The sequence below is a fragment of the Pongo pygmaeus genome, chromosome 19 (genome assembly GCF_028885625.2).
Source record: "Pongo pygmaeus isolate AG05252 chromosome 19, NHGRI_mPonPyg2-v2.0_pri, whole genome shotgun sequence".
In the NCBI taxonomy this organism is placed as follows: Eukaryota; Metazoa; Chordata; class Mammalia; order Primates; family Hominidae; genus Pongo; species Pongo pygmaeus.
Window position 1 is genome coordinate 57,113,852 of NC_072392.2, and position 26,223 is coordinate 57,140,074.

The following is a 26,223-nucleotide window of genomic DNA, read 5'->3' on the forward strand; positions in this document are numbered from 1 at the left end:
TTGAGGAACCTTCATACTGTTCTTCATAGTGGCTGCACTAATTTACATTCCCACTAACACTGAGGGTTCCCCTTTCTGCACATCCTCACCAGCATCTGTAGTTGCCTATCTTTTTGATGCAAGCCATTTTAACTGGAGTGAGATGATACCTCATTGTGGTTTTGATTTGCATTTCTCTGATGATTAGTGATGTTGAGCCTTTTTTCATATATCTGTTAATCATTTGTATGTCTTTTGAGAAATGTATATTTTAGATCTTTTGCCCATTTTAAAATTGGATTATTTGGGGCTTGTTTTGTTTTGTTGCTACTGATTTGAGCTCCTTACCTATTGTGGTTGTTAATTCCTTGTTAGATGGATAGTTTGCAGATGTTTTATCCCATTCCGTGGGTTGTCTCTTCACTTTGTTGATTGTTTCCTTTGTGTTTTAGCTTGTATTTTCATTTGTCTATTTTTGCTTTGGTTGCCAGTGCTTTTGAGGTCTCATGCAAAAATTATTTGCCCAGAGCAGTGTTCTGGAGCGTTTCTCCAATGTTTTCTTCTAGTGGTTTCATAGTTTGTGAGATCAAAGTAGATCTCACAAAAAGAGGGAATAGAATTGTGGTTACCACTTCTACTAATTGAGATCTTAAATTTAAGTCATTAATCCATTTTGATTTGATTTTTGTGTGTGATGAGAGATAGGGGTATAGTTTCATTCTTCAGCATATAGTTATCCAGTTTTTCCACTACCATTTATTGTTGCTCTTGGCACCTTTGTTGAAGATGAGCTGGCTGCAAATTGCATGGATTTATATATAGGTTTTCTATTCTGTTCCATTGGTCTATGTGTCTGTTTTTGTAGCAGTACCATGCTATTTTGGTTACTGTAGCCCTCTAGTATAGTTTGAAGTCAGGTAGCGTGATGCCTCCAGCTTTGTTCTTTTGGCTTAGAATTGCTTTGGCTATTCAGGATCTTTTGTGGTTTCATATAAATTCTGAGCTTAAAGAAAAAATTATGTGAAGAATGTCATTTCAATTTTGATAGGGATTGAATCTTTAAATTGCTTTGGGTAGTATTGTCATGTTAACAATATTAATCCATCCAATCCATAAGCATGGACTACCTTTGTATTTTTTTGTGTCCTCTTCAATTTCTTTCATCAGTATTTTCTAGTTTTCCTTTATAGATCTTTCACATCTTTGGTTAAATTGATTACTAGGCATTTTATAATTTGTGTACCTATTGGAAATGGGATTGCGTTCTTGATTTCTTTTTCAGATTGTTTGCTGTTGGTATATGTAAATGCTGCTGATTTTTTATGTTCATCTTGTATCCTGCAGTTTCACTGAATTTATCAGCTCTAACAGTTTTTTGGTGGCGTCTTTAGGTTTTTGTAGGTATGAGATCACGTTACCTGCAAACAAGGCTCATTTGACTTATTCGTTTCCAGTTTGGATGCCCTTTATTTCTTTCTCTTGCCTAATTGCTGTGGCCGGGACTTCCAGTATTGCATTGAATAACAGTAGTGAGAGTGGGGCATCCTTTTCTATTTCAGTCCTTAGAGGAAAGACCTTTAATTTTTTTCCCCATTCGGTATGATGTTGGCTGTGAGTTTGTCATTTTGAGGTGTATTTCTACTATACTCATTTTTGTTGAGGGGTTTTTATGATAAAGTGATGTTCAATTTTACAAAATGCTTTTTCAGCATCTATTGAAATAATATGCTTTTTTTTTTTTTTTTTTTGAGAGAGAGTCTCACTCTGTCTGTCACCCAGGCTGGGAGCACAGTGGTGTGATCCCGGCTCACTGCAGCCTCCATCTCCTGGGTTCAACTGATTTTCCCACCTGAGCCTCCCGAGTAGCTGAGGTGGGAGGATCACTTGAGGTCACACCACTGCATTCCAGCCTGGGTGACAGAGTGAGACCCTGTCTCAAAAAACAACAAACAAACAAAATTTTCCACGCATTTTCATCATTCATTTATTTATATGGGTACTTTTAATACATGTAGGCAGCTGGGCACGACGGCTCACACCTGTAATTCCAGAACTTTGGGAGGCCAAGGCAGGCAGATCACCTAAGATTAGGAGTTCAAGAGCAGCCTGGCCAACATGGTGAAACCCCATCTCTACTAAAAATACAAAAAAAAATTTTAGCTGGGCATGGTGGCAGGTGCCTGTAATCCCAGCTACTTGGGAGGCTGAGGCAGGAGAATCACTGAACCTGGGAGGCGGAAGTTGCAGTGAGCCGAGATCGTGCCATTGCACTCCAGCCTGGGCAACAAGAGCAAAACTCCATCTCAAAAAAAAAGAAAGAAAAAAATACATGTAGGCTTATTTCCTGGAGTACATCATTTTCACTTCTGTTCTGTGAAACTTAGCAGATTTTAAATTCATATATGACACTGGAAGTTTTATTCCAAGCCACATTTATTTGCATAAAATGAGATCCTTTTGGTTTTGTTTTCTTTACTCGTTCATTTGGTATATATTTGTTCTTTATACTATAAGCATTTATTGTATTACTTTTTCCACATATGAGTGACATTGACTGTTTATATATATATATGAGCTGTTTATATTTCCTTTTCTCTGGATTTTGTTTATATTCTTTGACAATTTTTATGTTGAGTCATTGTCTTCGATTTGCAGAATCTCTTATGTTAGAAGGAATTTGACCCTTTGCAATGGTTTTTTTTTGTACCATGCCTGATTGTCTTGTTTGTGAATTATGTTTTCTAAACTTGACGTTTACTTTTTGTTGTTGTTTTTTTGAGACGGAGTCTCGCTCTGTCGCCCAGGCGGGAGTGCAGTGGTGTGATCTCGGCTCACTGTAACCTCCGCCTCCCAGGTTCAAGCAATTCTCCTGTCTCAGCCTCCCAAGTAGCTGGGATTACAGGCATGCACCACCATGCCTGGCTAATTTTTGTATTTTTAGCAGAGACGGGGTTTCACCATGTTGGTCAGGCTGGCCTTGAATTCCTGACCTCACAGTCCACCTGCCTCCACCTCCCAAAGTACTGGGATTAAAGGCGTGAGCCACCACACCTGGCTACTTTCTTTTTAAGTAACTTCTTTATAACTTTTTATTTTCTTTTTTCTTTTTCTTTCTTTTTTTTTTTTTTTAATTGGAGTCTTGCTCTGTTGCCTAGGCTGGAATGCGGTGGCATGATCTTGGCTCACTGCAACCTCCGCCTCCTGGGTTCAAGCGATTCTCCTGCCTCAGCCTCCTGAGTAGCTGGGACTACAGGCATGTGCCATCGCGCCCGGCTAAGTTTTTGTTTTTTTAGTAGAGACGGGGTTTCACCGTGTTAGCCAGGATGGTCTCGATCTCCTGACCTCATGATCCACCTGCCTCATCCTCCCAAAGTGCTGGGATTACAGGCATGAGCCATTGCGCCTGGACAACTTTTTCTAAATAAAGTTACAGTGAAGGCTGAATTTCTTGATAAAAATAAAAATAGTGAAATTTAATGACAGGATAAAACCTTGTTTTATTAGTATTTTTTGAATTTAGAAAAGTACTATTTTAACATGGCTAAAGGAGACTGGGGATAATGTTTGAAAATTTGGGAGCTTTGGCTGGGCGCAGTAGCTCACACCTGTAATCCCAGCACTTTGGGCGGACATGGTGGCGGGCGCCTGTAGTCCCAGCTACTTGGGAGGCTGAGGCAGAAGAATGGCATGAACCCAGGAGGCAGAGCTTGCAGTGAGCCGAGATCGCATCACTGCACTTCAGCCTGGGTGACAGAGCGAGACTCCGTCTCAAAAAAAAAGAAAAGAAAAGAAAAGAAAATTTGGGAGCTTTATTTGGGCCACAATGAACACCAAATATTTAATTTGATATAGATACAGATGTAGTGGCAGCTAAATCTGAGTTACTTTCCTTTTCCTTGTTCTTTTGAATACAGGGTGAGCATGGACAATCTTGTGCCAAAATGCTTGTGAATCGAGCATTGGGCCGCTGGAGGCAGCGTATGCTCCGAGCAGATAACACTAGTGCCATAGTAATCTGCATCTCTCCAGAAGTGGACAATCAGGGAAACTTTACCAATGAAGATGAGTTATACCTGAACCTGACTGACAGCCCTTCCTATAATAGTCAAGAAACCTGTGTGATGACTCCTTCCCCATGTTCTACACCACCAGTCAAGGTATATAGTTCCATAGTTTTTAAGTTATGTTTTAATAGTCACCAGTTCTTTGGTTAGCGTCACCTGGAAACAATTTTTAAATTCTTACAGGATTTTGGATTTGAACTCGATTCAAGAAAGTGATGTAACTTATTATCAGAGAGGCATCTTTACATCAATACTAATCTGAATGCCAGCCATGTGTACAGCACTAATAAAAAGGTGATTGTGGGCCCTTAAGAATATTATTGTTTGCCATCTAATGCTATGAACATTATTTTTAAAGCATTTAGAAGTTTGTGAAGCACTTAAGTGTATTTTATTTGAATCTCATAGCCCAGAAGTAGAGCTAATGTTATTATTTCATTTTATCAGTAATAAGCCTGAGAGATTAAACTGTCTAAACAAGGTCATAGAGAATCAAAATTGAGCTGGACCTGAGGATAGCAGACGTTACAACTGGTTGTCTGTTAACTCGTATAAGAAACTTTATTCCTGTTTCTTATCCATGTTAATATTGATTGAGTTTAAGATATGCTTTGAAATAAGCAAATTTTAAGTAGATATCACACTTTGCTTTTTGATTTACTAAGAACTCAAATACTTGGTTGTGTTTTCATACTATTTTTTCCCACCAAAAATTAGCAGTATTGATTGATAATTGCTTTAATACATAGCATGGCTAACCTGGCTTTCTGAGAATGTGTTTTCAGTAGACTGACCATTAAAATGGGAAATGTAGCGAAATCTAATGTCATCTATTCAGGAAGTTTTTTAAAGTGTCAAAGGCCTTTAATTTTGGGTGTTGTAATCCTATAGTCAATACTTGGAAATGGATTATTACTGCTTTGCTTTCTTTCACTTTACATACATATGGCAAAAACCACATATGGCCAGATAAAATGGAATGTTTTCATTTCTTTTTCTTTTTTTGTTTTTGAGACAGAGTTTTACTCTCGTTGCCCAGGCTAGAGTGCAATGGCATGATCTTGGCACACTGCAACCTCCACCTTCCCGGTTCAGGTGATTCTCCTGCCTCAGCCTCCTGAGTAGCTGGGATTACAGGTGCCCGCCACTACGCCCTGCTAATTTTTTTGTATTTTTAGTAGAGATGGGGTTTCACCATGTTGTCCAAGCTGGTCTTGAACTCCTGACCTCAGGTGATCCACCTGCGTCGGCCTCCCAAAGTGCTGGGATTATAGGCCTGGCTGAAATGAAGTATTTTCATTCACAAAAGGTTTCTTTTCTTTGAAAACCGTGAATGGTAATGCAGGTTGAAACCCTTTAAAGCCTCTTTATTCTCTTTTCGAAGCTGCGAAAGAGCTTATGTTTGTATATTTGCATATTTCTGAATATTTGTATGTAATTATTACTTTCATGTTTCCTGATAACTGACCTTTAGGCAGTATAGAGAAGGAGGAGACATTAGAGGGGGGAGTAGTGTGAGGAACAAAAGGGCATTCTTAATATTAACCTCAAATAAAAATTATTGCAGTCTGCTGACTGGCATTAGTAAACCCATACATAAAATATGTTTAAAAAATTACTTAAGCCGGGCACAGTGGCTCATGCCTGTAATCCCAGCACTTTGGGAGGCCAAGTTGGGCAGGTAAGCTGAGGTCAGGAGTTCGAAACCAGACTGACCAACATGGAGATACCCCATCTCTACTAAAAATACAAAATTAGCCGGGTGTGGTGATGCATGCCTGTAATCCCAGGTACTTGGGAGGCGGAGGCAGGAGAACCGCTTGAACCCAGGAGGCGGAGGTTGCGGTGAGCCAAGATCATGCCATTGCACTCCAGCCTGGGCAACAACAGCAAAACCCCATCTGAAAAAAAAAAAAAAAAAAATTACTTAAATTCTGGACCGGGCGCGGTGGCTCACGCCTGTAATCTCAGCACTTTGGGAGGCAGAGGCACGTGGATCATGAGGTCAGGAGATCGAGACCATCTTAACCAACATGGTGAAACCCCATCTCTACTAAAATACAAGAAATTAGCTGGGCGTGATGGCTCGTACCTGTAATCCCAGCTACTTGGGAGGTAGAGGCAGGGGAATCTCTTGAACCCGGGAGGTAGAGGTTGCAGTGAGCTGAGATCGCGTCGCTGCACTCCAGCCTGCTGACAAAGCAAGACTCCGTCTCAAAAAATAATAATAATAATAATTCTGATAATGACCTAATAATACTACTAAAGTAAAGATAAGAAGGCGTATGTTTGCCATATGCAAGTATAGTTATTTGTTAACCCATTGGCCCTGCCCAAATATGGGAAAACATTTAGATTAATTCAGAATAATTAGTATTGTTGGCTCTGATCTAACAACTAACAAAAGACAAATTTCTGCCCAAGAAATTGTTTTTGGTTTGTTTTATTTACCTTAATTGACATAAAGGTGAGTACTCCCGACTATATTTAATTTACATCATTATTAAAGTTATCTCATGTTTAGTAACATAGAGATAAATTTAATTATAATTTGGTTAATGTTGAATAGTCAGAGACTTATTCACACTTAGACAAGACATTTGAGACTAGATTTGTTTGTAAACATGTCAGCTTCCATTTGAATTCTCACATAAATTAGTCTTTGTTTTGGGATGGAGATAGTGGAAAAGCCTTTGTTTAAGTAAGATAGATTACTATGACACACATTTCTTTCTCTGTCCTTTGTTTAGGGCAAAACTAAATTTAGCTATGTTTTACAAGCTAAGATCTTTAAGAACGGAATGGGGAAGAGAGCAAAGAGTTTCAGAAAATTAAAACTTAGTTTTAGTTGTGTTTTAGGCACAGTTTGTAATTAATTGTTTAATATTGGATTACAGGGTAGATGGGAGGAGAAAGTTGATCTCTGAAGCAGTGAACTTTTTTAAAGTATGTATTTTTAGGGGGTAACCTCAATATCACATAACTGTTTTATGAACATGCAGGCTTTAGCAATACAAATTAACCTGGGGTACATCTAAGAAGTCTAAACAGTTGCCTGTGCTAACAGATGCAATGTATTCCCACAGAATGCCAATAAAAAGAGAATTTCCTTCAGAAACGTTCAAGAAGAAAGTAGGGGAAGGGAAGCCAGCACACCTGTGGTGTCAGAATAATATTCTGTGCATTTAGGCTGGGTGCGGTGGCTCACGCCTGTAATCCCAGCACGTTGGGAGGCCGAGGCGGGCGGATCACAAGGTCAGGATTTCGAGACCAGCCTGGCCAATGTGGTGAAACCCCGTTTCTACTAAAAATACAAAAATTAGCTGGATGTGGTGACATGTGCCTGTAATCCCAGCACTTTGGAGGCCGAGGCAGGCAGATCTCCCGAGGTCAGGAGTTTGAGACCAGCCTGGCCAACATAGTGAAATCCTGTCTTTACTAAGAATACAAAAGTTAGCTGGGTGTGGTGGTGGGTGCCTGTGATCCCAGCTACTTGGGAGGCTGAGGCAGGAGAATTGCTTGAACCCAGGAGGCGGAGGTTGCATTGAGCCAAGACTGTGCCATTGCACTCCAGCCTGGGCAACAAGAACGAAACTCCGTCTCAAAAACAAACAAAAACAAAAACAAAAAAACAGAGAAGGGATGTATTTGGGGCAGTACCAGATTAGTAACTAGAAATTCTTTGTCCTTTTCTTCAGTGTCCATTAGTCCTAAAGTCTATATATATATATATGTGTGTGTGTGTGTGTGTATGTATTCCAGTAAAGCATATTCATATCTATGATTAGATTGAGATCATTTTAGAAACGAGTTTCTGGGCCGGGTGCGGTGGATCACTTAAGGTCAGGAATTTGAGACCAGCCTGGCCAACATGGTGAAACCCCATCTCTACTGAAAATATAAAAATTAGCTGGGCATGGTGGTGGGCACCTCTAACCCCAGCTACTCGGGAGGGTGAGGTGGGAGAATCGCTTGAACCCAGGAGGCAGAGGTTGCAGTGAGCAGAGATTGCGTCACTGCACTCCAGCCTGGGTGACAGAGCAAGACTCAGTCTTAAAAAAAGAAAAAAGGAAGCTTCTGGATGCCTTCAATTTCCCTTTCATTTTATTTTTTGAACCTCCCTGCCTCTCTTATTTCCCTTTCTTTTTAACTCTAGACAAATTAAAGGAAACATCCTATTATAAGTATACTTTTATATAGCACTTTTAAGAAAGTTGTATATTCAGGCTGGGCACGGTGGCTCACACCTGTTATCACAGCACTTTGAGAGGCCAAGGCGGGCGGATCACCAGAGGTCAGGAGATCCAGACCAGCCTGACCAACATGGAGAAACCCTGTCTCTACTAAAAATACAAAAAAAAATTAGCTGGGCGTGGTGGTGCATGCCTGTAGTCCTAGCTACTCGGGAGGCTGAGGCAGGAGAATCCCTTGAACCTGGAAGGCGGAGGTTGCGGTGAGCCAAGATTCCATTGCACTCCAGCCTGGGCAACAAGAGCGAAACTCCATCTCAAAAAAAAAAAAAAGGAAAGGTGTTTATTTATGGGAGATTTTATTTCAGAGAAAGATCAGATAAATACGTCTTCATTTGCTGCTCTGCTTGGGCTTTTCAGAATCTATTAGTATTTTGATACATTTGATTGAGAGTCCACTTGAGGAAAATTTTACATGTTTGGGGGAGAGAGTATTTATGCTTTAACTCTGGACCTTGATAAAGTATTAAGACAATGATTTTATGAAATGTTATTACTTTGGAAGAGCTGGGTTTGATAGTAAGAATGTTCTTGTCTGGAGGTGAGCGGCTATTCTGAGTATGTGTAGATTTAGAGCACCACACTCAAAGTAGTGGTGCATATCTAGATTGACATGAAGCGTTGTAAAAACAGCATTTTTAAAAACAATAAAGTGCCTTGGATAATTCTCATTTGTTTTCATCAATTGGGAATTTCCCTAACAATTCTCAGTATGGTCCCATGTGTACTACTTTTCTCAAATCACAGAGCAGTATCTAGTGTTTGCAGGATGGGTGCAAAGCAGCATTCATCTGAGTTTCCATTATGACCATTATGACATAGTTGCTTTAATGTTGTACTTTCCTTTAATAATGTGCTTTAATGTTGTAATGCTTTCCACACTACATACTCAGAAATTAGAATTTAGGAGATAGGATATAAACCAAAAAACCACAAATTTGTTGCTTATCCTACTGAGATGCTACCATCCCCTCCAATGGTTACACTAGTTTTCATTACTAGAAAATTGAGATTTTTATTTTTAATTTTAATATTTATTTATTTATTGTGAGATGGAGTCTCACTCTGTCACCCAGGCTGGAGTGCAGTGGTGTGATCTCTGCTCTCTGCAGCCTCCACCTTCTGGGCTCAAGCAGTTCTCCTATCTCAGCCTCCAGAGTAGCTGGGATTACAGGTGCGCACCACCATGCCTGGCTAATTTTTGTATTTTTAGTAGAGATGCAGTTTCACCATGTTGGCCAGGCTGGTTTTGAACTCCTGACCTCAAATGATCCGCCCGCCTCAACCTCCCAAAGTACTGGGATTACAGGGGTTAGCCACTGTGCCCGGCCAAAAATTGAGATTTTTAAAATCTTTTTTTTCTTTTTTGAAATAGGGACTGCTTCATGAATTTGTGTCATCTTTGCACAGGGGCCATGCTAATCTTGTTTGTATCCTTCCAATTTTAGTATATGTGCTGCTGTAGTAAGCACTTAATGGCATCATAAAGCAATTTTTTGATGGTTCTTATGGAAAAATATAAGACTTTTATGAAAAATACAGCGATTTCATCAGCATTATGTTATTACCAAAAGTAAAATTAAAATGCACACAGAGAATGCGATACTTTTGATCTTCTCCATGTTTGGGTACAGAATAGTGGAAGAGTGAATGTGTGCCTATGGTTAATTTTGAGGGTTTGTTTTGAAATCTTGTTCCTTAGTGTATCTTATTTTTGGTTACCTGCCAATGGATAGAAAGTACTTGTGACCAGATGAATTTTCACCCACTTGAATAGATTACTTTATAATTTCATCTATTACCCTGAAGACAGAATTCAATGTCATTCTTACCTTTATATTGTCTTCTCACTCAGGTTCCTCCCATTAAACCTTAACACATAGTTCAGTAAATAGAAGGTGAACAAATTAGTGAATGCATACCTTGTTTTTGCCATCCTACTAGCTTCATAAGAAGCCTAATATCACATGCATAGGTTTGTTGAGTTCTAGGATAAATTTTTTCTTATTTGTTTTACCTTCTTATTTTTCAGTCACTGGAGGAGGATCCATGGCCAAGGCTGAACTCTAAGGACCATATACCTGCCCTGGTTCGTAGCAATGCCTTCTCAGAGAATTTTTTAGAGGTTTCAGCTGAGATAGCTCGAGAGAATGTCCAGGGTGTAGTCATATCCTCAAAAGATCCAGAACCACTTGAAGAAAATTGCGCTAAAGCCCTGACTTTAAGGATACATGATTCTTTGAATAATAGCCTTCCAGTTGGCCTTGTGCCTACTAATTCAACAAACACTGTCATGGACCAAAAAAATTTGAAGATGTCAACTCCTGGCCAAATGAAAGCCCAAGAAATTGAAAGAACCCCTCCAACAAACTTTAAAAGGACATTAGAAGAGTCCAATTCTGGCCCCCTGATGAAGAAGCATAGACGAAATGGCTTAAGTCGAAGTAGTGGTGCTCAGCCTGCAAGTCTCCCCACAACCTCACAGCGAAAGAACTCTGTTAAACTCACCATGCGACGCAGACTTAGGGGCCAGAAGAAAATTGGAAATCCTTTACTTCATCAACACAGGAAAACTGTTTGTGTTTGCTGAAATGCATCTGGGAAATGAGGTTTTTCCAAACTTAGGATATAAGAGGGCTTTTTAAATTTGGTGCCGATGTTGAACTTTTTTTAAGGGGACAAAATTAAAAGAATATACAGTTTGACTTTTTGGAATTCAGCAGTTTTATCCTGGCCTTGTACTTGCTTGTATTATAAATGTGGATTTTGTAGATGTTAGGGTATAAGTTGCTGTAAAATTTGTGTAAATTTGTAGCCACACAAATTCAGTCTCTTACTCTGATACACAGTAATTGTGACAATAGGGCTAAATGTTTAAAGAAATCAAAAGACTCTATTAGATTTTAGAAAAACATTTAAACTTTTTAAAATACTTATTAAAAAATTTGTATAAGCCACTTGTCTTGAAAACTGTGCAACTTTTTAAAGTAAATTATTAAGCAGACTGGAAAAGTGATGTATTTTCATAGTGACCTGTGTTTCACTTAATGTTTCTTAGAGACAAGTGTCTTTTAAACATTATTTTTTATTTCTGATTTCATAATTCAGAACTAAATTTTTCATAGAAGTGTTGAGCCATGCTACAGTTAGTCTTGTCCCAATTAAAATACTATGCAGTATCTCTTACATCAGTAGCATTTTTCTAAAACCTTAGCCATCAGATATGGTTACTAAATCTTCGGCATAGAAGGAAGTGTGTTTGCCTGAAACAATCTAAAACAATTCCCTTATTTTTCATCCCAGACCAATGGCATTATTAGGTCTTAAAGTAGTTACTCCCTTCTCGTGTTTGCTTAAAATATGTGAAGTTTTCCTTGCTATTTCAATAACAGATGGTGCTGCTAATTCCCAACATTTCTTAAATTATTTTATATCATACAGTTTTCATTGATTATATGGGTATATATTCATCTAATAAATCAGTGAACTGTTCCTCATGTTGCTGAATTTGTAGTTGTTGGTTTATTTTAATGGTATGTACAAGTTGCGTATCCCTTATCCAAAATGCTTGGGACCAGAAGTGTTTGAGATTTTTTAAAATTTTGGAATATTTGCTTTATACTGAGCTTTTGAGTGTTCCCAATCTGAAATTCAAAATGCTCTAATGAGCATTTCCTTTGAGCATCATGCCTGCTCTGAAAAAGTTTCTGATTCTGGAGCATTTTGGATTTCGGATTTTCAGATTAGGGATGCTTAACCTGGATTAACATTCTGTTGTGCCATGATCATGCTTTAGAGTGAGTTTATTTTATTTATTTATTATTTTGTTTTGTTTGTTTGAGATGGGGTCTCACTCTGTCATCCAGGCTAGAGTGCAGTGGCGTGATCTCGGCTCACTGCAACCTCTGCCTCCCGGGTTCAATTGATTCTCCTGCCTCAGTCTCTCTCCCCAGAAGCTGGGATTACAGGTGCGTGCCACCACACCCGGCTATTTTTTTTTTTTTTTTTTTTTTTTGAGACGGAGTCAAGCTCTGTTGTCCAGGCTGGAGTGCAGTGGTGTGATCTCGGCTCCCTGCAACCTCTGCCTCCTGGGTTCACGCGATTCTCCTGCCTCAGCCTCCTGAGTAGCTGAGATTACAGGCATGTGCCACCATGCCCAGCCAATTTTTGTATTTTTAGTAGAGATGGGGTTTCACATGTCGGTCAGGCTGGTCTCGATCTCCTGACCTCGTGATCCACCCACTTCGGCCTCCCAAAGTACTGGGATTACAGGCGTGAGCTGCCGTGCCCAGCCATTTTTGTATTTTTAGTAGAGACGGGGTTTCACCATGTTGGCCAGGCTGGTTTTGAACTCCTGACCTCAGGTGATCCACCCGCCTGGGCCTCCCAAAGTGCTGGGATTATAGGTGTGAGCCACTGTGCCTGGCTTAGAGTGAGTTTAAAATACAACTTAAAGTGTTCATTTTTGCACACTGAATTTTTTATTTTAATATCGAACATATTGAAATAGGTGCGGTGGCTCACGCCTGTAATCCCAGCACTTTGGGAGGCCAAGGAGGGCAGATCACAAAGTCAGGAGATTGAGACCATCTTGGCCAACATGGTGAAACCCCCTCTCTACTAAAATACAAAAAATTAGCCAGGCATGGTGGTGCATGCCTGTAGTCTCAGTACTCATGAGGCTGAGGCAGGGGAATCACTTGAGCCCAGGAGGCGGAGGTTGCAGTGAACTGAGATCGTGCTATTGCACTCCACCCTGGCGACAAAGTGAGACGCCATCTCAGGAAAAAAAAAAAAAAATGAAATAAACTAAATAATGTGATTAAGTCAGTTATGGCTTATAAGCATTATGTAAAATAGCGATTTAAAATGAATAAAACACTGTATACTTCGGTAATACAGGAAAAAATCTAAAGGGAATTAATACTAAAACACTAACAGTATGTACTTTTGATATGACTTGTACAGTGAGATAATTTTTTAATTTATTTGAAACAAGATCTGTCATTGAGAGATTGAAGAGTTAATTCGTGAATTCAATGTCGTGCACCTACAATATGCTACAAACTGTGTTGTTGGAAACATACCTGTTTTCCATAGGAAAACTAAGTTTTTTCAGACCTTTACGAGAGAGATAGCAACTAGCAGACACTTCTGGAGTCTGTTCATTGTGAAGGTCTTTTCCATCTTGTACACCTGTAATACCATCCTAGCTGCACCACGTGAAAATCCAGCAAGCCAGGTGTGGTGTCATGTGCCTGTAGTCCCAGCCACTTGGGAGGCTGAGGTGGGATGATCACTTGAGCCTGGGAGATTTAGGCTGCAATGAGATATGCTCGTGCCACTGCACTCCAGCTTGGGTGACAGAGTAAGACCCTGTCTAAACAAAACAACAACAAAAACACTAGCAAATCTAAATACATACTGAAATCCAGGCCGGGCACGGTGGCTCACACCTGTAATCCCAGCACTGTGGGAGACCGAGGTGGGTGGATCACGAGGTGAGATTGAGACCAGCCTGGCCAACATGGTGAAACCCGTCTCTACTAAAAATACAAAAATTACCTGGGCGTGGTGGCGTGTGTCTGTAATCCCAGCTATTTGGGAGGGTGAGGCAGGAGAATCACTTGAACCCGGGAGGCGGAGGTTGCAGTGAGCCGAGATTGAGCCAGTGCACTCCAGCCTGGGTGACAAAGTGCAACTCCATCTCAAAAAAAAAAAAAAAAGAAAAAATCCATTTAGGCCAGGTGTGGTGTCTCCTGCCTGTATTCCTGACACTTTGGGAGGCTGAGGTGGGAGAATTGCCTGAGCCCAGGAGTTTGAGACCAGCCTGGAAAACATAGGGATACCCCATCTCTACAAAAAAAATAATGAACTGGATGTGGTGTTGTGTGCCTATGGTCCCAGCTACCCAGGAAGCTGAGGTGGGAGGATCACTTGAGCCTGGGAGGTGGAGGCTGCAGTGAGCCGTGATCATGCCACTGCACTCCAGCCTGGGCAACAAAGTGAGACCCTGTCTCAAAATTAAAAAAAAAAAAATCAATGTAGCTACTTTTTACTTTTTTTTCTTTTTTGCCAGTGGTTGTAAAATAGATTATGTAATCTGTATTTTTCAAATCAGTTGTTTAAAAAGTGTCACAGCATTCTTTCCTACATCACATTATTTTTTAGTGCAATAGATCTAATTCCATACCATATTAGTAGCTATCTAATATTGGAAACCTTTTTGAGACACAACTGTACATGTTAAAATTACTTATTTCTTGCATGTGTTCTAGGGCTGTGGTTAGACCTACTCTTTAAGGGAGTCAAAGATGTTATGCAATCACAAATATGCTTTAATGTTTGTTTTTCTTACCTTTTATTTGTCTGTGTAACACATAAATCAGTAGTAATGGAAAGTTCATGATGTGTAAAATGATACATAATGTAAAGTCCCCTACCTCAGTCCCCAAGACAGTCAACATTTCCCCCTATTTTTTGTGTGTATTCTTTCAGCAATAGTCTATGCATAGACACGCAATGATTATGTGTTTGTCTTAACCTTATTTCTTAAAGATTTTTCTGTATCAGTACATCAAAGAGCCTCATTCTTTAGTATTTCAGTCTACAGATGTAAGTTAACTATGCCATTATTATTATTATTTTTTTTCTTTTTTTCGAGACGGAGTTTCGCTTTTGTTGCCTGGGCTGGAGTGCAGTGGCACAGTCTCGGCTCACTGCAACCTCTGCCTCCCGGGTTCAAGTGATTCTCCTGCCTCAGCCTCCCAAGTAGCTGGGACTACAGGTGCGTGCCACCATGCCCGGCTAAGTTTTGTATTTTTAGTAGAGACGGGTTTTCACCATATTGGCCAGGATGGTCTTGATCTCTTGACCTCATGATCCACCAGCCTAGGCCTCCCAAAGTGCTGGGATTACAGGCATGAGCCACCGTGCCCAGTCAACTATGCCATTATTTAACCATGTCCACACATTCTGGTTATTTTCAATATTTTGCCAAAGATAATTCTTGATCTGTGTGTCTTATGCCACAAGGATTAAAATATGTATTCATTGCTACAAAACAATATCTCAAAATTTAGCAGTTTAAAACAAATATCTCCAGTTTCTGAGCCTCAGAAATCTGAGGGTGGTTTAGCTGGGTGATAGTCTCATGGTTTTGGTCAAGCTACCAACCAGGGCTACAATCTTTGAAAGGTGTCACTGGGGCTAGAAGATCTGCTTCCCGCCCCAGCTGTTGGCAGGAGACCTCAGTTTGTTGCCACATGTTCCCCTCCAGAGGGCCTCTCACAACATGGCAGTTATTTGCCCCCAGAGCAAGCAACACCAGAGGGCAAGGAAGAAGCCACGATGTTTTTTGTAACCTAGCCTCTGAAAGTGTCATACGAATTCTGTATTTTGTTGGTCACACAGACCAAGTCAGCTACAACGTGGGATACTCCTACACAAGGCATGAATTCTAGGAGGTGGGCATTTTTAAGTGTCATCTGGAAGGAGGCTATCACAACCTAGAAGTTAAAAGCATTGATATTCTGAAATACAGCGTGTATAACATTGTTTTAGTAGGGTGTGCACTAGCTATGTTTTGGTAATAGCATTAATGAGCAATGTTATTTTCATCTTCCAGACGTCTGGAAGATTGCTCTAGTGGAATAAAGCATCTTAATGTATTTTGTCCCTAAATAAACTATCTCACTAACAAAGTTGAGAATAATTTTTTTTTTTTTTTAACAGGGTCTCACTGTCCCCAGGCTGATGTGGAGTGCAGTGGCACAATCATAGCTCACTGTAACCTTTAACTCCTGGGTTCAAGTGATCCTCCCATCTCAGCTTCCCGAGTAGCTGGGACTACAGGTGCATATCACCACACCTGGCGGATTTTTAAAATTTCCTTAGAAGGTCTCACTGTGTTGCTCAGGCTGGTCTTAAATTCCTGGCCTCAAGTGATCCTCCTGCCTCGGCCTCTCAAAGTGCTAGGCAAATTTTAATCTTTAAGACAAAATATTTAGGCAGTATTAGTGGTTGCATTAGGGATTACAATGTACATACACTTATAGGCTACTTAGAATCAATGTTCTGTGACTAAAAGTGGAATGTAGAAATGTTACTAGCCAGGTGTAGTGGCATGTGCCTGTAGTCCCAGCTACTCTGGAGTCTGAGGTAGGAGGATCGCTTGAACCCAGGGGGTTGAGGCTTCAGTGAGCCATGATCACACCACTGCACACCAGCCTGGGCAACAGAGTGAGACACTGCCTCAAAAATGAATAATAAAAGTAACAAAAGTTTTAGCAAAAGGAAAAAGAGTTAAAAGAAAGCAAGCTGGGTATGGTGGTGCATTCCTGTAGTCCTAGCTACTCAGGAAGCTGAGGTGGGAGGATTGCTTGAGCCCAAGAGTTCCAGGCTATAGTGTGCCATGATCACACCTGTGAATAGCTATTGGACTCCAGCCTGGACAGCATAGCTAGGCCCTGTCTCTTACACAAAACACAAAATAACAAAATGAAAACAGGTCGGGTGCAGTGGCTTATGCCTGTAATCCCAGCTCTTTGGGAGGCTGAGGTCGGGGGATCACCTGAGGTCAGGAGTTTGAGACCAGCCTGGCCAACATGGTGAAACCCCATCTCTACTAAAAATACAAAAATTAGCTGGGCACAGTGGCATACACCTGTAATCCCAGCTACTTGGGAGGCTAAGGCAGGAGAATTGCTTGAACCTGGGAGGCAGAGGTTGCAGTGAGCCGAGAATGTACCACTGCACTCCAGCCTAGGTGACAAAGTGAGACTTCGTTGCAAAAACAAAAACGAAACAAAAACAAATGGAAACAGAGGAGAATGTGTTGCTAAAAAAAAAAAAAAAAATTTAGGCTGGGCACAGAATACGCCTGCATTCCCAGCACCTTGAGAGGCTAAGGTGGGTGGATCACTTAAGGTTAGGAGTCTGAGACCATTCTGGCCAACATGGTGAAACCCTGTCTCTACTAAAAATACAAAAATTAGCCAGGCATGGTGGCGGACGCCTGTAGTCCCAGCTACTCAGGAGGCTGAGGCAGAAGAATCACTTGAACCCGGGAGGCGGAGGTTGAATTGAGCCGAGATCGGGCCACTGCACTCCAGCCTTCGCAACAGAGTGAGACCCTGACTCTAATAATAATAATAATTAAAGATGGCTTTAAAATATCCTAAGTCTAGTGAAAGTCATAAACCTACAAATTCAAGCTCAGCAAATCCCCAAACAGAAAACATTAAGAAATCCTGACATAACCAAATTGCTAAAAACTAAAGAGAAAAACAATCTTGAAAGCCACCAGAGGAAAAATATATTGCATACTGACCTACACAGGACTAATTTAAATGACTGCATATTTCTCTTCGGAAACCATGATAGAGGTGGGCATGGTAGCTCCACCTGTAATCCCAGCACTTTGGGAGGCCGAGGTGGGAGGATCACTTGAAGTCAGGAGTTTGAGACCAGCCTGGCCAACATGGTCAAACCCCGTCTCTACTAAAAGTAAAAAAATTAGCCAGGCATGATGGCGCATGCCTGTAATCCCAGCTACTCAGGAGGTTGAGGCAGGAGAATAGCATGAACCCAGGAGGTGGAGGTTGTAGTGAGCCAAGACAAAGCAAGACTCCATCTCAAAAAAAAGGAAGAAAAAAAAAAAAAAGAAAACATGAAGACCAGAGGAAGTGGCTTTTTTATTTTTTTGAGACAGAGTCTTGCTCTGTCACGCCCAAGCTGCAGTGCAGTGGCTCAATCTCGGCTCACTGCAACCTCCGCTTCCTGGATTCAAGTGATTCTCCTGCCTCAGCCTCCTGAGTAGCTGGGACTACAGGTGCACACCACCACACCCGGCTAATTTTTGTATTTTTAGTAGAAACGGGGTTTCACCATGTTGGCCAGGCTGGTCTCAAACTCCTGACCTCAGGTGATACACTCACCTTGGCCTCCCAAAATGCTGGATTACAGGTATGTGCCACTATGCCTGACCACCTTGTATATTTTTTAAACAGTTGATAAAACTAAGGTTTGAGGACAGGGCATGGTAGCTCATGCCTGTAATCCCGACACTTTGGAAGACCGAGGCAGGTGGATCACCTGAGCTCAGGAGTATGAGATCAGCTCCGCCAACATGGTGAAAACAAGTCTCTACTAAAAATATAAAAATTAGCTGGGCATGGTGGCGTGCATGTGATGGTGCGCACCTGTAATCCCAGCTACTCAGGAGGCTGAGGCAGGAGAATCACTTGAACCCAGGAGGCAGAGGTTGCAGTGAGCCGAGATTGAGCCACTGCACTCCAGCCTGGGTGACCAAGGGAGACTCTGTTTCAAAACAAAACGAAACAACAACAAAAACAAGATTTGGTCCTTGTCAGCAGTTTCACTTTCCTGTATCTTTGTAACTGTGTATGGTTGGTTTTTTCGGTTTTTTTTTTTGGAGAGACAGGGTCTCATTTGGTTGCCCAGTGTGGAGTGCAGTGGCACAATCACAACTCACTGCAGCTTTGAACTCTTGGACTCCAGTGATCCCGCTGCCTCAGCCTCCCGAGCAGCTAGGACTAAAGGCATGGGCCACCACGCTCAGCTAAGTTTTACTTTTTTTGTAGAGATGGAGCCTCACTATGTTGACCAGGCTGGTCTCAAACTCCTAGGCTCAAGCAATCCTCCTGCCTCAGCCACCCAAAGTGTTGGGATTCCAGGCCTGAGCTACTGTTACTGGAAAGGGGTCCTGATCCAGACCCCAAGATAGGGTTCTTGGCTCTTGCACAAGAAAAAATTCGGGGTGAGTCCATAAAGTGAAAGCAAGTTTATTAGGAAAGTAAAGGAGTAAAGAATGCCTCTTCCATAGACAGAGCATCAGGATGAGCTGCTAGTTGGCCATTTTTATGGTTATTTCTTGATTATATGCTAAACAAGGGGTGGATTATTCATGACTTTTCTGGGAAAGGGGCGGGCAATTCTTGAAACTGAGGGTTCCTCCCCTTTTTAGACCATATATGGTAACCCCCTGACACTGCCATGGTATTTGTAAACTATCCTGGCCCTGGTAGGAGTGTCTTTTAGCATGCTAATGTATTATAATTTGTGTATAATGAGCAGTGAGGATAACCAGTGGTCATTCTTGTTGCCATCTTGGTTTTGGTGGGTTTTGGCAGGCTTCTTTCCCGCAACCTGTTTTATTAGTTAAGGTCTTTATGACCTGTATCTTGTGCTGACCTCCTATCTGATCCTGTGACTTAGAAGGCCTAACCTCCTGGGAATGCAGCCCAGTAGGTCTCAGCCTCATTTTACACAGCCCCTCTTCAAGATGGAGTTGCTCTGGTTCAAAGGCCTCTGACACCACCGTGCCTGGCCAATAGTAGGAGCTCCGACATTTAATTGTTCCTGTTAGTGAATAGAGCATCATGGAGAATAAATGAAACAAATAATCGTTTCTGGTAACGAGGTTTTGTTACATTTTAGTTACAGGCAATAGAATTATAAGCAGTTACAAAGCAGCACTGATGTGTCAAAGATAAAGAATGACCATACTTGGCCTGGCTGTGGCTCACTCCTGTACTGCAACTGCAACTCTCAACACTTTGGGAGGCAAAGACAGGCAGATTGGTTGAACCCAGGAGTTTGAGACCAGACTGGGTAACAAAGTGAGACCTTGTCTTTACAAAAAAAATTTAAAAATTAGCTGGGTGTGGTGGTATGCACCTGCGCTGAGGCAGGAGGATTCCTTGAACCGAGAAGGTTGAGGCTGCAGTGAATTCTGATTGCACCACTGTACTCTAGCCTGAGTGACAGGGATGACCATACTTAATAGTTTGCCTGGGGCAGTCCTAGTTTACTTTTTTTTTTTTTTTTGGTGTAATTATTAGAAGAGCCTCATTTCAAAAAAGTGTCCTGACAAGATGACAAATTCTATGACCACTTTATAGATACTAGTTGGTTTCAAGAGAATGAAAAACTAAAGGAAAATAATCACCATATCTTCAGGATTTTTTTTTTTTTTTTTTTTTTTTTGAGACAGAGTCTTGCTCTGTTGCCCAGACTGGAGTGCAGTGGCACGATCTTGGCCACTGCAACCTCCCCCTCCTGGGTTCAAGCAATTCTCCTGCCTCAGCCTCTTGAATAGCTGGGATTACAGGCGTGCACCATGCTCGGCTAATTTTTGTATTTTTAGTAGAGACAGGGTTTCACCATGTTGGCCAGGCCGGTCTCGAACTCCTGACCTCAGGTGATCCTCCCGGCTCGGCCTCCCAAAGTGCTGGGATTACACGCATGAGCCACCACGCCCGGCCATCTTCAGGATGTTTGCTGGACTTGGGAATGAGCAGAGGGATCCAACATAATAAACAACTGCAAAGACTTAAAATTTTGAATAGAAATTATGGGGAAATGCTGTTTTAGAAAGCATGATTACCTAGTACCTAGTATTCAGGATGGACAAATGGCAGGCACTAATTGTAATTAATACAGGTGAGGTGATAGGATTTTGGATTATGTTGGTTTTGCTATTCTACGAATTTTGGGATTCTACTTTTTAGGAGATTAATATGAAAGGTAGTGTTTAAAAATTGTGACCTAATGAATGCATCAGAAAAAGTCAATATCGTGAGTAATCAACATATTTTTATCTTACATGATAAAATCCTAGCTACAGCTAGAGGATTTTAGAGAAAAGTGATGGGGTTTTATTTTTTAAACTTTAAAAAATGCTTTGCTGAAAATTAAAATACTAGTGTTCACCACAGTTTTGTGTGAAAACAGGTTATTTCCCTGCTGCTGAAATCACAGGATCATTATTCAAGTGTTTTTGGTGGCCTGGGTCAGTGAGGCAATAGCTTAAGGCTTAAAAAACAAACAAACAAACAAACCAAAAGAAGAATCCTAACCAAAACAAAAACACACCAGAAAGTACACACTGATCTTGAAATTTGGTTTGCATATGGACAGTTCCCTGATTATTCTCTAGGGATTTTGTTTTTTTGTTCTGTAGGGTCATATGAGAGGCAATCTTGGTCATTAGTAATTTATTATACTGGGCCAAGGTAGCAATTGGAAGAACAAAGAACTCCCTTAAAGTTACTCTTTTCCACTAAAAATGAGTTTCGTAGCTGGGATTGCTAGGTAGCAAGAACAGATAGTTCACTGAAGAGTTTCTCCATGTCTCTGTACTTTGAAGTGACTCATGAGCTGGCAGTATGTACAAAGCACCCACTAGTTACTTCCATTAAAAAATATGATCACCACACGTTTTATCTCCAGTGAAGGCTCATAAGAGAATCTTAAACCATCTTTGTGGATAATAAAATGGGGTAATTAGAACTGGTTGGTAGTTCATTTGGAGAAATTTCTTTCTTTCTTTCTTTTTTTCTGAGACGGAGTTTTGCTCTTGTTGCCCAGGCTGGAGTGCAACGGTGCGATCTTGGCTCACCACAACTTCCACCTCCCAGGTTCAAGCGTTTCTCCTGCCTCAGCCTCCTGAGTAGCTGGGATTACGGGCATGGGCCACCATGCCTGGCTTATTTTTTATTTTTAGTAGAGACAGGGTTTCTTTTTTTTTTTTTTGAGACGGAGTCTCGCTCTATCGCCCAGGCTGGAGTGCAGTGGCATGATCTCGGCTCACTACAAGCTTCGCCTCTCGGGTTCACGCCATTCTCCTGCCTCAGCCTCCCAAGTGGCTGGGACTACAGGTGCCTGCCACCACGCCCAGCTAATGTTTTGTATTTTTAGTAGAGATGGGGTTTCACCGTGTTAGCCAGGATGATCTCGATCTCCTGACTTCGTGATCCGCCCGCCTCGGCTTCCCAAAGTGCTGGGATTACAGGCGTGAGCCACCGCGCCCGGACCTTAGAGACGGAGTTTCTCCATGTTGGTCAGGCTGGTCTCGAACTCCCGACCTCAGGTGATCTGTCTGCCTCAGCCTCCCAAAGTGCTGGGATTACAGGCATGAGCCACTGCGCCTGGTGCATTTGGAGAAATTTCTACTTTGATCTAAGAACTTTAAATTTGGGCTGGGTGGATGACTCATGCCTGTAATCCCAGCACTTTGGGAGGCTGAGGCGGGCACATGGCTCGAGCTCAAGAGTTCAAGACCAGCCTGGGCAACATGGTGAAACTCCATCTCTAGAAAAAATACAAAAATGGCCTGGCTCAGTGGATCATGCCTGTAATCCCAGCACTTTGGGAGGCCGAGGTGGGCGAATCACGAGTTCGACACCAGCCTGGCCAACGTGGTGAAACCCTGTCTCTACTAAAAATACAAAACATTAGCTGGATGTGGTAGTGGGCGCCTGTAATCCCAGCTACTTGGGAGGCTGAGGCAGAAGAATTGCTTGAACCTGGGACGCGGAGGTTGCAGTGAACCGAGATTGCCCCACTGCACTCCAGCCCAGGCGACAGTGCAAAGACTGTCTCAATTAAAAAAAAAAAAAAGAAAGAGAAAGAAAAAAAGAAAAAGAAAATAAAAAATACAAAAATTAGCCAGGAGTGGTGGTGCAGGTCTGCCGTCCCAGCTACTCAGGAGGCTGAGGTGGGAGGATCACTTGAGTCTGGGAAGTCAAGGTAGCAGTGAGCTATGATTGTGTCACTGCACTCCAGCCTGAGAGACAGACTGACACTCTGTCTCAAAAAAAAAAAAAAAAAAAAAAAGAAAGAAAGAAAAAATGGCCAGGCGCAGTGGTGGCTCACACCTGTAATCCCAGCACTTTGGGAGGCCGAGGCAGGCAGATCACGAGGTCAGGAGTTCCAGACCAGCCTGGCCAATATGGTGAAACCCTGTCTCTACTAAAAATACAAAAATTAGCCAGGCATGGTGGCGCACAGCTGTAGTCCCAGCTACTCAGGAGGCTGAGGTGAAAAGAATTGCTTGAATTCGGGAGGTGGAGGTTGCAGTGAGCCCAGATCGTGCCACTGCACTCCAGCTTAGGTGACAGAGTGAGACTCTGTCCAAAAGAAAAAAAAAAAAAGAAAAAAACTTATTTAGTCATAAAAAGCCTATGGGTCGGGTGCAGTGGTTCACACCTGTAATCCCAGCACTTTGGGAGGCTGAGATGGGCGAATCACTTGAGCTCCGGAGTTCCAGATCAGCCTGGGCAACATAGGGAGGCCCTGTCTCTACAGAAAAATGTTTTTTAATTAGCCAGCATGTTGGTGTGTGCCTGTAAACCCAGCTACTTAGGAGGCTGAGGTGGGAAGATCACATGAGCCCAGGAGTTGGAGGCTGCAGTGAGCTGTGATTGCACTACTGCACACCAGCTTGGGTAACAGCAAAACTGTCCCCCTCTGACGCCCCCGCTAAAAAGAAAGCCTATGAGGCTCATAATATTCTTTTTTTTTTTTTGGGGGGGGATGGAGTCTTGCTCTGTTGCCCAGGCTGGAGTGCAGTGGTGCGATCTCGGCTCACTGCAAGCTCCGCCTCCCAGGTTCTCGCCATTCTCTGCCTCAGCCTACTGAGTAGCTGGGACTACAAGCGCAGCCACCACGCCCCGCTAATTTTTTGTATTTTTAGTAGAGATGGAGTTTCACCATGTTAGTCAGGATGGTTTCGATTTCCTGACCTCATGATCCGCCCGCCTCGGCCTCCCAAAGTGTTGGGATTACAGGCCTGAGCCACCGTGCCCCGCTCATAATATTCCGTCTACAATTTACAAAGGATGAAACAATGAAGGCACAGAAATTTACCAAGAAATGTAAAACTCAGCTAGTGTTCATCTTATTTGTAAATGGCACCACTCAGCTGATCAAGCCCAAAACACAGAAAACATCCTTTTTTTTTTTTTTTTTTTTTTCTAACACCTTTAAGGTTTGTTGGATTTGAACATCCTTGATTCTTTCCCTTTGTGTCCGGAGTTGGTTCCTTTTGGTGGATTCGTGGTCTCACTGACTTCAAGAACGAAGGCCAGGACCTTCCCGTCGAGTGTTATAGCTCTTAAAGGTGGCACGGACCCAAAGAATGAGCAGCAGCAAGATCTATTGTAAAGAACGAAAGAACAAAGCTTTTAGCTTTCCACAGACTGGAAGGGGACTGGAGCAGGTCGCCGCTGGTGGGGGCGGGGGTGGTGGCCAGCTTTTATTCCCTTATTGTCCCTGCCCATGTTCCGTTTCTGTCCTATCACAGTGCCCTTTCTTCAATCTTCCCCACGATTGGCTTTTAGACTCCTGCTGATTGGTACGTTTTACAGAGGGCTGATTGGTGTATTTTACAATCCTCTTGCTAGCTACAGAGTGCTGATTGGTGCATTTTTACAGAGCACTGAATGGTGCATTTTACAATCCCCTTGCTAGCTACAGAGTGCTGATTGGTGCACTTTACAATCCCCTTGCTAGCTACAGAGTGCTGGTTGGTGTGTTTTCCAATCCTAGCTACAGAGTGCTGATTGGTGTGTTTTACAATCCTCTTGTAAGACAGAAAAGTTCTCCAAGTCCCCACTCTACCCAGGAAGTCCAGCTGGCTTCACTTCTCACCTTCATCCTGTAACCTAGTCCAAACTTGTTCTGCTCACTGCATGACAGCCAAGGGGTGGAGAGTCAAGGAGTTAGAGCAAGGATAGTAACTTTATTTCTGAGAGCTAGCAAATCCAGAAAATTGCAGAATAATGTACTAAAGAACCATCTTTTTGGCTGGGCATGGTGGCTCACGCCTGTAATCCCAGCACTTTGGGAGGCCAGGGCGGGTGGATCATGAAGTCAGGAGTTCAAGACCAGCCTGGCCAAAATGGTGAAACCCCGTCACTACTAAAAATACAAAGAATTAGCTGGGCGTGGTGGCGGGTGCCCGTAATCCCAGCTACTCAGGAGGCCGAGGCAGAAGAATCGCTTTAACCTGGGAGGTGGACGTTGCGGTGAGCCGAGATCAAGACACTGCACGCCAGCCTGGTGACACAGTGAGACTCCATCTCAAAAAAAAAAAAAAAAAGAGTCGGAGTCTTGCTCTGTCGCCCAGGCTGGAGTGCAGTGTCTTGATCTTGGCTCACTGCAACCTCCGCCTCCCGGGTTTAAGTGATTCTCCTGTCTCAGTCTCCTGCTGGGACTACAGGCGCACACCACCATGCCCAGCTAATTTTTGTATTTTTAGTAGAGACGGGGTTTCTTCATGTTGTTCAGTCTGGTCTGAACTCCTGACCTCAGGTGATCCACCTATTTCGGCCTCCCAAAGTGCTGGGATTAGAGGTGTGAGCCATCACGCCCAGCCTAAAGAACCATCTTAGGTTAGTACACATTTCAGGCCCTTATTGTATTAAGGGCAGTGGGAAGAAGAGAGGGTTTGAATCAAGGGGTGACTGATGACCGTAGACATCTGGGCGCCAGCAAGGGTTCCTCGAGGCCTGAAGCCTCTCTGTTACTGGTCAGGTCACAACACTTTCTCAGACTCTCAACATTGTTACTTGTGTGCACACCCTCCTTATTATCTCCTTGGGGGTTAGTTTTGGGAAGGGACTATTATCATCCTTGCTTTAAACTATAAATTCCTCCCTTGGTTAGCTTAGTCTATGTGCAGAGATAAGCAAAAGCAGTTAACTTAGATATCACCAACGGGTGGGAGTGGGGAGTTTAGGAGCAAAATGGAGTTAGTCATGCTAGGCCTCCTTTTCAATGCTACAATTCCACATTATCAAGTTATTTCAATCCCACATTATCAAGTTATTTCAGTATTTCCAAATATATTCTTCTTCTTCTTTTTTTTTTTTGAGCGAGAGTTTTGCTCTGTCGCCCAGAGGCTGGAGTGCAGTTGCACGATCTCGGCTCACTGCAACCTCCACGTCTCGGATTCAAGCGTTTCTCCTGCCTCAGCCTCCTGAGTAGTTGGGATTACAGGCGTGCACCATCAAAACCCGCTAATTTTTGTATTTTTAGTAGAGACAGAGTTTCACAATGTTGGCAAGGCTGGTCTTGACCTCCTGACCTCAAGTGATCCGCCCCTCTCAGCCTCCCAAAGTGCT

The 26,223-nt window shown here is 42.3% G+C and overlaps 1 protein-coding gene and 1 non-coding gene across 3 annotated transcripts in view; one reads left to right on the forward strand and one right to left on the reverse strand.

Annotated features, from left to right (window-relative positions):
* The window catches only part of PPM1D (protein phosphatase, Mg2+/Mn2+ dependent 1D), a 64,283-nt gene extending 52,487 nt beyond the window's left edge, over nucleotides 1-11,796 (forward strand). The window contains exons 5-6 of one of the 2 annotated variants that reach the window (XR_008495000.2): nucleotides 3,894-4,337; nucleotides 6,941-7,381. Coding sequence is in view for 1 of the 2 variants with exons in the window: in XM_054457114.2 (XP_054313089.1) it covers nucleotides 3,894-4,136; nucleotides 10,326-10,883 (801 nt within the window). In the remaining variant the exon portion in view is untranslated. Of the gene's footprint in view, nucleotides 1-3,893; nucleotides 4,338-6,940; nucleotides 7,382-10,325 lie in introns of those variants that run through there. The other variant, XM_054457114.2, reaches the window with a different exon arrangement.
* Nucleotides 9,661-9,765, reverse strand: LOC129018446 (U6 spliceosomal RNA). Its single transcript, XR_008495276.1, has one exon. It is a non-coding gene; the product is annotated as a U6 spliceosomal RNA (small nuclear RNA).
* Nucleotides 11,797-26,223: the final 14,427 nt, after the last annotated feature.